Source organism: Manacus candei, unplaced genomic scaffold, assembly GCF_025592945.1.
Source record: "Manacus candei isolate 608988 ecotype Guabito, Panama unplaced genomic scaffold, ASM2559294v1 h1tg000063l, whole genome shotgun sequence".
Classification (NCBI taxonomy): domain Eukaryota; kingdom Metazoa; phylum Chordata; class Aves; order Passeriformes; family Pipridae; genus Manacus; species Manacus candei.
In genome coordinates, this window is record NW_026138111.1 from 1,062,215 (window position 1) to 1,076,388 (window position 14,174).

Sequence of the window (14,174 nt, forward strand, 5' to 3'; positions counted from 1 at the left end):
AGAAGAAATGAAGAATTGAAAGCAGTGATGTTTTTTCCTTCCCTTTTTAATGGAAATACCTGTTTCCCTAATGGTGTTTATTGGGAAAGACTGCAGTCAAACTCAGGGCTGAGAACAGGTAGCTTGAAAAATTGGTGGAAAACAAACTTGCTTTTATTGATTATTTGGAAAATGAATTAAGATGGTCCTCAATCCATACCTAGACCTTGTTTATAAATTAAACCAAAACCAAACAAAAGAAACAAACACTGAATTTACTTAGCTTCTATGACTTATGTGTCATAGAAAAATCAAAACAGGAAGGATTGACTTTGAGTTTTCATAGAGGAAAAAAGATGAGAAAATAATTAAATACTGGCCTACAAAGAAAGAGGACTTAAAAATATTAAAAAGAAAAAATTGTTCTGTGTTCCTTTTTGTTCAGAAAATAAGAGGAAATGGTGCATATGGGCCTGAAGACATTCACCTAAGTTTCAAAGAAAAATGGCTGAGCAATACCATCCACAGGCCCTACTAAAGACAAACATTTCATTTACTAAAGCAATCTCTTTCATTCATAGCTTTAATTAAACTTCTATAGAGTTATAATTCTTCTGACAGAAGTTAATTTGGTAACCAGAAACAGAAAACAATGTTTTAAGATGATGTGTCAAGTCCAAGCCTCACACATGTCATGAGAACAGTGTATGAATCAATATTATTTATCAAGTCCTTGTTCATCAGATTTTTCTGATCTCAGTAAAAGAAGAACCCATTTAGAAACTAGTAACTGGAAAAAATATCCCCAAATACTTAATTATATTCATATAATCAAGACAAACGCTAAGTTTAATTACGATTACATTTCTACAAGAATAGTATGCCATCATTTAGAATTACACAGTAGAAAATAATTGCAGGTTTTACACACATACATTTAAGGAATAACAATGATTTTTATGAAGAAGCAGGATTCACCTTGAGAAACAGAAATTCTCCTACCTTTCTTCAGGTAGAGTACAAAAGCCCCTCTGCTTCACTCTGCAGTTCAACCTCCATTTGCTAAACCCAAATATAAGAATGCTTTCCCACACAGAGCTTCAGACTCTGTTCATTTAGCAGTATTCGGACACAGGTGTTTTTGATAAAGTAAATCAGAAATTCACTTTTTAACATTTAAAGTAACCTCACCTGTGTAACAGATGATTCTCCACCACTGGGCATTTTTATTGAATGTATGGTTGGTTAACATTGCTCTGGCTTCCTCATCACACTGTTGTGCTGACATACAAAGTCAGGTAGACTCAATTTTAGTACAAGATTGCCTTGTTTCAAATATGTATTTTGGGTGAGAAAGCAGGAAGAGGGAGATAGCTTTGGAAAACAACATGCTTGTCTTGTCAAGTCTCAAGAGTATCAGAAATGATCAAGAAAAGACTAAAATGCAAGATGATGTGACTGTTAAAGGTTATTCCTTCTCCTACTCTCACAACTTTAGGGAGCTGTGGTTCCTCTGTGTGGCATGAAATCTGCACTTGACTTTATAACAGCATAGAAGAAACAAGACATCATAAATGCTTTTGAACAGGCTTTTCAGAAATTAAGAGAAACACTGCCAGCTTTGTGATAGTTTGAACACATCCAACAACCTCCTGGCCTTGCTTCCACACAGTGTCAACTGCTAGTGGTGAAAAGAACCTCTCAGTAGAAAAAGCACGTTACACTGGCTCCATTCTCATTCCTGCTGTTTGAAGGCACCTGTAACTCACCTCACTGCTCTACAGCTTTTTTTAGAACAATCAACTTTCCACAACCACCAATCACTTTAACATCCACTGTGTAAATTATTGCTCACTTGCTGGAAGCTGTTGCAAAAAACCACACATCAGCTTACAGACACATTATGATGCCTAACTGACTTCCCAAGTGACCATATCAACAAAGTTAAAAAAAGTTTATTTAATTAGCAGTCGGATTCCTGTGGGTGGAGGCAGAGACAACATCTGTCTTAGCTGTCTGTGCCAACATATTTATAGGCTTTTTTGTTGTGCCAGGAGCCTTTGAAGCATTTAATGTGAAGTGTGCCAGGATCAGCTTAAGTTTGAAAATGTTGTTTGCATTCAACAGCTGTGTTAGGATTTTTACATCTTTGATAGAGCACATACATGTTTGGAGAGTACTGAAACAAATTATCCACTGCTATGGTTACTATGCAAAAATATACTGATGATCATACTTTACAATAACAGAAAGTACATTACAGTACTGTAATGTACATTACTACAGAGTGTAGGGGAACAGAAATTAAATTGATGTTCATGTTAAAAAAAAAAATTATATCCTAATCTCCCAAGGTAGCTTTTCTAGGATTAAAGATGTATTGACTTTGTTAAACAGGACAGTTGTTTACACCTACCATTTAACCTAAGTTAGGAGAGAATTAACAACCAGTTTGTTAGCAAAAAAAAACTGGAAAAGGTTGTATGTTCTTAAGTGGGACTGTTAGACATCATTATGCCACTAAAGAAATACATGAAATATTAATTCTTAGTATTTATATTTGAAAGCTGTAGCCAACCTTTATGCAACTTTCTCTTCTTTCCTGCAGCACAGATGAGAAAAAAGAGAAAATGAGAGGTATCTTTCTCCCCTTAAACCACAGCCAAACACTGAATATATGCATCATTCTATGACTTTAAAGCTCTTCCAGCTAGAGGATCGACATAAATCAGTGTCAGATAAGCAGCAGCAAAACAAGTCTTTGTCATAATACTGTTGATTTTTTGGTAGACATGGAGATTTTGCTCTATGTTTCCAGTAGAATCAGGATTTTGCTTAACATTTTTATTAGCAGTTCAACCACTTTTGGCAGTCAGAGGTAGTAAGTTCATTAATCTCAGAAACACTCCGAGCTTCAAAATAGCATTGAAAAATATTCATGAAAGGTTCTTTCTGCTCTCTGGTGGATGATGGCAATTGGACACTTGGACACCAGCAAAAAGAAATGCAGCATGATAGTGACAATTTCCATCAAAAAGCAGGAAAATTAAATATTTGGCGCTGGTATCAGACAGGGGGAACTGACCATTTTATCTTTACAGGATACAGAGTACAACAGCTTGCAATAGACCAATCAGGAAAATCTCCCAAAGGAGTTTATTCTTCTGCAGGTTTAGATTTAGCACATAAAGGGATGATGTTCAGTAGCAGAAAGGGACTATTGTGGTACCTTCCAAATGGGTACCCACTCACTGAATCTGGTAAATAGGAAAGCACTTTCCATTCACAAGTATGCTATTTTACAGAATTAACAGCTGCTTCAGAGCATCCACTGCAAAGACATGCAAGATAAATGTTGCAGACTCACTTTTCTGGTATGGTTTTAAAAATGCAGGTATACATTTTACTGAACTATCTTTCTAGCCCAAGAACATACTAATAAAAGGAAGAGAAAGAAAAAGCATGAGACATGGCCTCGAGTAAAAAGACCTCAAACTGGGAGAAGATACCCATCATTTGATTTCTTCCTTTTTTTTCTGTTTGTTTGTTGACTGGCTTGGTTTTGTTTCCCTGAAAAAAAGAGCTTGTACCCAACTTATAAATAAACAGAATTAACTAAACAGAATTAAGGTATACTAGGCTCCATTTCTCCTTCTAACTGAAAGAACCTGTAGAGCACTAGTTTTTCCATGTCTTTTGAATCAAAAAGATGAACCACTAGATTTTGCCATCAATTCATAAGATTTACTAAATCTTAGAAATTTTGCAAAAACAAAGTGGATGGAAAACTGTTCCTGGAGTGTAGCTGTCTATGATTCATTGTCAAATTGGCAAGATGTGTAGAGTAAGGGTCTTTTTTTGTGTCTGGGATTGTGATTTGGGTAACAAAACAAAAATAAGCAACAGAAGAGGATTTGAAGACTGTAACAGGCTACAAACTAAGCATCAACAGTATCATTATGACAACAGATGTTTTATTTATTTATGTTCCCATTAAAATTGGATCAGGTGGAGGAAAGGAAAGCATAACTTGAGTGTCCAGAGTGAAAAAAATGTTACTATGCAGTACAGAGAAGGGCAAAAATTACATGGAGAATGGGCAGGAGGCAATTTGTTAATTGGTCTTTTTTATTTTCATTCTGTCTGATCTTGTCATTTTGAGCATTTAATCCAATTTTGTGTCATGTTTTGTTGCTTTATCCATTCAAATGACAATTTCAGTTTGTCTGCTGCTTTAGCAGTAACAGCAGTATTGTAAAGAGGATGATATAAGGATAAAGGAAGATGTTAAATGGATTACCATCTGTTGGAAAAAAATCATAAATTTGCAGGCAAAGAATGAGAATAAATTCAGACCATTTTGCTGAAGCTAACTGCTAGTAAAATATTCATTTAATAAAGTTAATGGCTCTTGAAATTTAGATAATGTACATGAAAAAATCAACACCTTTTTTTACTGCCTTTTAAGAATCAGATTATATATACATGGTCTATAATGCACTAAAATAAAAATAAAAACAGCATAATTTATTGCATCTTAATGTAGCATTTATCCAAGCAATACATTACTTTCATCACACAGATAGTAGACTATGTAGTTTTCCATGAAAGTTCTTGACGTGATGCAGATTGATTTAATTCTAACACTGGAAGAAAACAGGATACAAGGAAAGATTCACAAGTCAAAAAATTCAATTAAGTGTCAGTGCAAATGTCTTTATTTCAAGGACATAACAACAAAGGCTCAAAGAAGTGGAAAGTTCATTTAGTAAATGTATGGCAGTCCTCTAACCAACAGAATAGGCTGATGTCTACTTGGTGATAAAGAAAAACACTTGGTGAAAAGAAGCAACCCTTGATGAAAAAAAGCAAATCATAATGAACTGAGTGGCCTTTGTTCAAACCTCTGTTGTTTTTAATATTTTTACCCAACCCACAAGGCTAAGAAATGTTACTATGTGTTATTAAAATTGAAGGAGAGAGAAAGTGCATGTTTGACTTCTTGCTCTTTATATGTTTGCATATCTGCTGTTTACATAATAAAAACAAGACTGGCTTAACTGGAAGAGGGGATACACGTGTTCTCAAATAAATCTTCTAATGACAAAAGGTGTCCCTTCTGATAAGTATATTCTGCTATGCAGGCATAAATGACTAGTCAGTAAAATTGAGACAATACGATACAATTCTTCTTCTGTGGAAAAAATTCTGAAAGCTCTTCCAAGAAGTTGAAGCCAGAGTCAATGCAAGAACCTCTATGGTGACCAAAGTAATATATTTATCCCTGAATTATGTACAAAGTTCAACAAAGGAAAACAAACATGTCAGTGGAAGAGAAGAAATGTGAGTAAGTGATGAAAAGCCAAACTCACCCGTAAAGCACAAGTATGAACTGTTAAAAATTATGGTAATATGAATAAATGAGTCATAGCTCCCTTTTAAAAATTGACAGAATTACTGAAAGACCTCATTTATGCAATATTATGCAAACTGCTTACTTTAGTTTTCCCAGCATGTTTTTTCCTGAGTTTGCACATCTAATACTAAGGTTACCCCATATTTCCCACTTTAATGGTTTACGATGTTATCAGAACTAAACAAGTTACCCTTAAATTTGATATGCAGAATAACCTCCTCAGAAAGATTTTTGTGGAGAAAAAAATGGGCCAAACAATCTAATCACTTTATAGAATAACTCCAGAAAAATAGGTTTTCACCATGATTAAAAATGAAGAAAACAAAACAGAAAGGTAGAATACACTTTAGAAGGGGCCATGGGTAGGGTGGAGGGAGGGGCAGGTAAAGATATCTTGTATTAGGCATATGCTTCTTTTCAATGTCACAAAAATTCAACCACAACTGAAAATTTATAGAAAAATTATGGCAGTAGCTAGAGAATTAAGTACTCCCCAAAGTGCAGTTTCCATACTTTCAGTAGTCACGAGGATTTCTGTAAGGTGAGAGGTCAACTCTCCTGAGAGTTGAGCTGTCCTGGACTTTTGCAACTGCCCTGGACTGAGAAGAAAGGGGGGTTGTGCTGCAACAATACTGGAAGCCAAACTTCTGGAAGCTGTGGGCTCACCATTTACTGGCACTGGACTGAAAGCAAAGATCTCTATGCCTCTTGAATGCACAAGGGATTAGAGAGAGACAGACTGTGCAGCCTCAGTATGATCTAATGGCAGGATAGGAAAAGGCCAGTCCTGTTTTCCCCTTCACTACAAAATCTCAGCCCTTCCTTTCTAACCACCTTGGGTCCTAGGTAGTGAGAGAGAGCTGGGCTAGCAAATTGATCTGACACATCCAAGTTGGAAAGAGCCCAAAGTAAAGCAACTGTAAGTAAGAACTCTGAGAACAAATCCTCCTAAGGATACAAGAGAATGTACTTTTTTATTATAAAGAAGGCAGAAATTGACTGCTCTCCATTGTCACTGTGGGAAAGAAAGAAGAAAGCTCCATTATTCACTCCAAAGGAAATTTAAACTGGGATTTAAGGAGAACATCTTTATTTTTTAAAACTCTGGTAATGGTGAAATGCTGAAAAAGGATACACAAAGAGCTATCTTCATCAAAGTTTTAAAGAATACATTAGGCTACTATCTGCAGAGAATCTACTTAGTGTAAACTTTGGATTAGATACCTCTTAATGACTCCTCTGGCATTACACTTTTAAGGATTTCATTTCATATGTATTTGATATCTTAAATTCTAAAATATTTCTAGTATTCTGAAAATTTCCTTAACACAGAAAATCCTGTAAAAGAAACTGAGTTCCAAAAGGTTTATTCTATTATCATCAGTTACTAGTGCCTCAGCAGGCACTTACCTGGGATTTTTCCAGCAGCTGTGAAGCCTTTCTACAAATCATGATGCAATTACCTCTATAGCTAGAATACTACAAGACCAAAACCAAGACCTCTCTATTCTCATTTTCTTTAAGGCCATGACCACTGGAAAAAATAACATGATTATCTATTAAGCACAGCATCCCTGACAAGAATATGCCTTATGCATGTTACTGCTTCACAAAATTTTTTTACCACTTAGAAAAAAAATCAGAGAAGATGTGGGGAGACTGTAGATGGTCTATGGTAATAACCTTCCATTGTTAACAACAAAATATACACTTCAGATTAATACATTTGGACACAATATGCACTGTTACAGACAGGGAAAGATGGAGCACATGGTACCTCATCTAAACACTGAAATGCAGGACTTGCTGTTATGTCAGTGGATCCCTCGTCTTGGCTATAGATTGTTGGAGTCAATTGTTGCTCATTCTCAGTTGCAAATTCTATGACACTGGAACTTTCTTCACCATCTTGACTCATAGTTTTAAGTTCTAGGAAGCAATAAAAATACCAAAATACAGTTCATTAGATCCAGGGATGTACATGACTGTGCAAGATAAATGTGTAGTGAAAAAAGCACATCAACATGTGAGACCCACATTCAAACAACACAAGTCACAATGTGAGCAACCTGGGCAAGCCTACAGTTACAACTTCATGAAAGACTTGTAAGAGGCTGCACTACCACTCTGTCATTCTTTTGAGTATTTTTAAAATCCTCTAATATTTGGCTGTGTTACCATCACATAAAATGTTAGACAACATGCAAAACAATATTAAAGAACACACACTGAATAACAGATTTAGGCTGGAAAAGGCCTCTGGGGTCATCTAGTCCAATCTCCTTCTCAAAGCAGGGCTAACTTCAAGACTAAATTGACTTGCTTAGGGCTTTGACCAGATGAGTTTTAAAATCTGTTATATGGGAGCCAGCCATTGCCTTCAGGTTTGTCTTTATACAGAAAGTCTCCAAGTGCTATGAACTTCGTGTTTTCCATAAAATTAATCCAGGAATGTATTTCCTCTTTTCTCCATTCAACATAAGCCCAACCTTCAGTGTCCCTTGACCTGGTAGGGAGTAATTACATTGAAAAGGAGCCCCTTCACAAAACACGGAGATCTTGAGGACAAGAACTGGTCTAACTTGTGTGAGGAATATCACTGAAGTTATTCATGTCTGTAAGGCATTTCATGGCCATACTTAAACAAACACAAAACCCAAACTCATCAAATAAACCTTGAAAGCATACAAAATGGGAAAACAGGATATACAATCTGAGAATAGGAGATAGAAAAATACTGGAAAAAATCATTATTCTGAGATCTCCTAATATCAGAGCTCCTATGTAGTACTAACATTTCAGTTATGTACCAGGTTACATTTTCAATATATGACCTCTGTTAAAATAATATGATCCTGAAAAATATCCAAGTGAACTAATTCAAGAGTAATAATAAAACTCACAGGATTTAAGTTGTATTTTGATCCCTAGTTAGTGTGGGAATATCTTTTTTTCTTACCCAAAAGAAGTCGCTTTAAAAGAAGCTAAAATCCAAATTTCAAAACCATAGCTTGGTATAAGCTTTATTCTGAAGAAAGCTCTTTTTCAAATTACATAACACAGTCTTTTAATAAACACACACAGAGAGAAAAAAGAAGGTTGGAACAAGTAGGGTTATTGGAAAAGATAATTTCCCTATATTTATATTTGAGAAAATCCCATGTTCATAGTTCTGATTTAGGAACAGAAATTTCTAAGATACCTGCACTTGGAACAGTTAGATCAAGGATATTCTTTAATTGCTTCTGAGCAAGATGACACCTAATGCCATAAAATCAGTACAACTTCATGTAACTTCACTTTGTGTTTACACAAAGTGTAAACACTCAAGTACAGCACTTGAGAAATATGTTCCCAGGCATCTATCATCAGAACTCTCTGGGGTGTGTGAAAATGCTGAGATGGAAGAGGGAAATGGGAGGTAGAATACAAGGGGATACAATGCTCCTGGTACCCTGATAAGGCAGCAATGTCTATCAGATGCCAATCAATAGCTGACAAGCCCATCTCTGGCATAAGAGTATCTTAAGAGTTTTGTATATTCAGAGAGTTTTAAAATACCAACCTTTTGCATGAAGCAGCATGAAAGAAGACAAAACATTTCAGGAGCAAGATATGAGAGACATGGGACGACCAAAGACAGGCAATAAGTATCTTGCAGAGGAAAGAGAGGGAAAGACAGATTTCTGAGGCACTCAGAAATCTTGCCATGACATAGTGAGACAGGGGAGGCACAGAGCATTTGTAGAGCAAAGCATAGTGCAAAGCAGAGATGGAGCAGAGATGGAGGAATTCAAGAATTCCTTCACGAGTTCATTGAAGTTGTCTGTAGGTGACGAGAATGGACAAATCAGTATCACAGCATTTTAGTTCAAACTTTTGGTAGAAAGACTGCCAACTTCTGCAAATGTTCACTTGACACCAGCAGATCTTTCTAGGCTAATTATTATGCAGGATAACTATTATGCAGAGAACATTGTATTCTGCTGTGGGACAAAATCATTATAAAACCCATATCAGCTGCTAAAGATGCAGAACTAACTTCAAATTATTCAGTCTTGACACCATTCAGCCTTTCACATAATATATGGGAGACCTTTCTCCTTCTTAAAAGAGAGTTTTTAATTATAAATCAAGGATAAACAAAATTAAAACTCAAATAAAATGAAGAAAAAATTTTGAGAGTATTTCAGTAGTATATACCATATTACTCCAATCAAACAGCTGGAGCAATTTTGCATTGCACAGCCAGAAAGCTGACAGTTAAGAAAAACATAATTTCTTTTTATAATTGTGGTGGGAAAATGGATACAAATATGTTGCGTTGTTTGTATTCACCTTTTGAAATGCCACTTCTCTATAAAGGTAGTGAAAGCTAAACTGAGAAGTTTATGAATTTCTTCAGTGTTGTTTGGAATTCCTTCAGGGACATTTTGACTTTTAGAGAGATTTCAGTGTCTGTATTTGCTTATGGAAAAAAAGCAATTCCATGATCCCTCCAGGAGGAGTCAAAACATTGTGAAATAACTGTAAACATCATAGGGGCCAAGAAATAAACTCTGAATTACTGTACATAAACATGTATACACATTTATAAACTGAGAGCAATTTTCATCTATAAAGAATTGTTGAATATTTTAGCATATACATCTTATACTTATGGTTGCTGCTGCTTTATTTGTTCCTCTGAACATATTGGAAGAATTTAGACAGAGGGAAAAGCACTGTGGCAGAAACTCTAAGCAGAACAATGCCAAAATCTCCGAGTTTTATGGATGTAGGCACTTTTGTCAATATTCATATGTGAAACACACAGTTGACACCGGTCAAAAATACACTTCCTTGCAGAGTACAGGAGTACAAAAAAGTCTTCACCAAGACTCCAGTTTGCTGGGCAGGGAGAGAACAAAAAAAACTTCTGAATCTGAAAAGTCTATAATATGATATTAAGACACAGCTATAGACAGCTGAGACAGAGAAAAATCATTAGACAGCCTTAACTAGTGCGACAAGCCCTTGTCTCCACTCTGTTGTAAGAGGGAACAGACTGTAACAAAACAGTCTGTTTATGTATGTTTATGTATGTTTATGGGACATTAAAATAAGTTTAGCATTATTCCATTGCCTGGTACATAATTAAATTTAAAATTCAGCTTATACAAAATCAGATATATAAAGTTCAAAAAGCAAAGTGGAAAATGTGTACATTTGCAGTATCTAATAAATAAACTGTCTAATGGAAATAGAAATGAAAGTTGGCATGATTTCTAACTTTACAGAATAGTTCAACAAATATGAACGTTTTCAAACTGCAGAACTGCAAATAATATCACAACCTTGATCCAAGACACAGAATTGCAGAGAATGGGAATTACAAGTCCATTTTGGAACCTGGGTCAAGTGAGGCTGAGAATTGTCTTGTGAAACAGCTTCAGGACAGCAATAATAATAAAAGTCTGAACTTGGATTGCCCAAACTAGTTTCAGCATCTTTCCTTAAGCAAACAGCAATGTCCATACACAAGTCATTGCAGAATTCAGGTAGGTGACACTTTGCTGCATTGACTCCAGACTGACAGATGTGAAAGCAGTAAAATTTGATTCTGAGCAATAAGAGATGCAGTTCCATGTATGAATGCATCAACTAGACTAATTTAGAAGACACAAAATTTGTAAAAGTCTCTGTTGAGGGAAGTACATTTAAGTGACTGATGAACCCCTTTAAACTTTATTTTATCCCTTGCATTTGTAGAATTAGAAGCATAGAATCATTTAGTTTGGAAAAGATCCTTATGATCATTGAGTCCAACTGTTAACCCTGCACTACCAAGTCCACCACTAAACCATGTCTTTAAGTGCCACACCTACACATAATTTAAATACCTCCAGGGGTGGTGACTCAACCACTTCCCTGGGAATTCTGTTCCAATTTCAGTGAAGAAACTTTTCCTAATATCCAATCTAAACCTCAGGATATTTATGTACATCTTCATGCTACCTCCTTTTGCACATAAATCTTGAAAAATAAAAGTTACTCTGAAAGACGACATTAGTTAGAGAAATTATGTAATGCAGTTGGAACATAAGAACAGTGATATCAGACCAGAAGCTGATCTAGCTCTGCACAGAGATTCCAGCCAACACTGGGTGCCTGGGGAGGGACAGAAGTATCCACCAGTCATGGTGTGGTGATGCTTCCCTGAACTCATCTCCTTTCTCCTTGAACTCATGCAAACTTTCAGTTATTGGCAAAATCCAGTGGAAGGGAGATTTTGATTTTACCTCTGCATGACATGAGTAACCAGTGCTTCTTGTTGCTTTTGAATATGGCTCCTTGATGGCTCCTAGTTCTTTTACTGGATGAGCCACTGAATAATCACAACTTTTCTATGCCACTAGGTTTATTTCTAATGTTGTATCTTCATTTGACAATCCTTTTTTAGGCTGAAGCAGTCAATCTACCTGCTGTCACTGGCATGAAAGCCCTTCTCTGCCTTCCATGTCCTTATCATCCTTCTCCAAAATTTTTCCAGTTCTACCATATCCTCTTCAAGGAGAAGGGAAAAGACCTACAGACAATATTAATACCATAGGAGTAGCATAGATTTATTCAATCACATAGATTTATTCAATTCAATTCTAATGCTTCTTTCCAAAAGTTAAAGCAGCAGATCTTCTGTTTTAACTGGGCAGAGCCTGTGCTTCAGCATGAAGGGATGTGTCTTTAAATGACAAAGCCATGCCAACATTAAATTATAATTAAAATTAAAGTCACATCATGTAAGATAGGACATGGTAACAAATATGTAAATTAGAATGGATTGTTTGATCAGACTGTACAATCTCACAGACAACTACTTTGGGGAAGTGAGAGCACACTGTGTACCTGAACAACTTAATTTTTGTGAAAAGTTCCACTGTTTACCACCCTTGTTTTCAAGTCTCTGCTATGTGTGTTGGAATCCCTCTGAGCCACACACAGACTTTATCTGCTGTAGTTCTAATTAGATATGGCTAAGATGAGAAGAATTTGAATGGTAAGATTTGCCACTTCCCATTTAGCATGGCTTCCATGAGGAACTTAATTTCCTCAGAAAGTTTCTGGGAGCATAACAAACAAAAAATCCCTGAAATCCAAACCACTGTGTGCTTTTTCATGCTAAAGTACAGAGGGAAAACCAAACAAAATACACTTTCTCTACACATTGAACCCTAGGCATGCCTTGAGAACTAAAAAGGTTCAAGGAAACAGTTCAGAAAAACACCACTAAAAAAAATACAAAATACCAATAAAGGTGGTATTCCTTTCTTCCTAGGAAGTGAAGTCACATTGATTCTTCAATACAATTATAGCAGATGGGTAAACTCAGTCTTGACCAGGCAGACTAAGTTTACACCCCCTGGGTACTTGTAGCAGTCTGTGATTATTCTGTGATTAATTACAAATACAAAAGTTAAAAAAATGTATTCCTTCTATAGCCTCCCTCATAGATCCTTTTTATTTAATGCCTCCTCCCTTGAAATCTCTCTCTCATCTTCACCTAAAAGCACCTCTTTGCTTTGGCTCAAAACCTATTTTATATAACTTTATAACTTCTAGGGCTTTTTTATCTTTTGCATGAAATACTGAATATTCTTTGACTTACAACAGCACTGATATGTGCCAAAATGGCAAATAAGCATTGTAACTTGCTAAGGAATCATGGAATCATGCAGGTATCTCGAAAGTGGAGCTCTAATTACATCTTGACTTGTAAATTTGATATAGCTTTCTTTTCCTGCAAATAACAAGTCAGAAAATTGAAGATGAAAATAAATCTCATTTTACTGTTAGAGTCTGCTACATGCTATACCAGCTGATCCAAACAAGAGTATGAAAGTTAAACTGAATCAATATGCAAAAATATAGATAAGTAAAACATTAAAAACATGAGGTTTCATATGTATAGAGAAAGAATTTCTTCTCAGAAAATATTTTTTCTCTGTTCTTCTCATTTTTCGCCATATAAGTATGCTTAGACTGTATCTAATGAGAAAGTCCAACACCAACAGTGAAATACAAACATAGCTGAAGTGTCTTGGAATGGTTTCTTGAACAAAGTTCTCAACTCCACAAAACCTGACAGTATTAAAGATGATGCAGAGCACAGTTTACTGTGGGTTGTGGGTACTGATAAACCTCTGCCCACACGAGGAGCATCAAGTACCAAGACCCTGGAGGAGGAGGGGACCATGGCAAAGCAGCACTGTCGTTTAAGAGGAGGTAGGAGCCAGGGACGAGGAACAGCAGCACTGGCCCAGGGATAAACGGGGGCAGTGGTTAAGCCCGACTTAACTAGAGACCGAATTCCCTTGGAACAGTCGAACTACAGAGTCAGTTGCTGAGCTGGCTGTCATCTAGTGGAATCCCTGCACATTGCATCAGACTCCTTGTCTGTAACTGTTTCCCTGGCAAACCACCTAACGTTCAAATTTGGTATTTAGTCTTAAGAGTGAGAATTCTGTAGTATTTTTTCCCCCCAAAATCAACTATTTCTGAAGACTTGAAAAAAGTAACTTCCATCCTCCATCATGTCCCAAGATATTTCTCAATGCATTTTTGACTTTCTAGAATTCTATTTTTCTGTACTAAACTATCATTAGGCAGGCTGGCCCTTTTTGTGTTTCATCTAAGAATTTTTTTGAGATTGAACGATGTAAACCAATAAAAAAACTTAACTTGAAGGGCTTTATTGACAAATATGGATCTTTATTAAACTTTCCACAGTGATAATTACCAA

At 36.0% G+C, this 14,174-nt stretch overlaps 1 protein-coding gene across 3 annotated transcripts in view; it reads right to left on the reverse strand.

Moving 5' to 3' along the window:
- Positions 1 to 14,174, reverse strand: part of CCDC146 (coiled-coil domain containing 146) — a 69,361-nt gene that overhangs the window by 54,020 nt on the left and 1,167 nt on the right. For 2 of the 3 annotated variants that reach the window (XM_051805047.1, XM_051805048.1), the window contains exon 2: positions 7,173 to 7,324. In XM_051805047.1, the coding sequence (XP_051661007.1) occupies positions 7,173 to 7,313 (141 nt within the window). In that variant the 5' untranslated portion in view covers positions 7,314 to 7,324. Of the gene's footprint in view, positions 1 to 7,172; positions 7,325 to 11,856; positions 11,942 to 14,174 lie in introns of those variants that run through there. The other variant, XM_051805046.1, reaches the window with a different exon arrangement.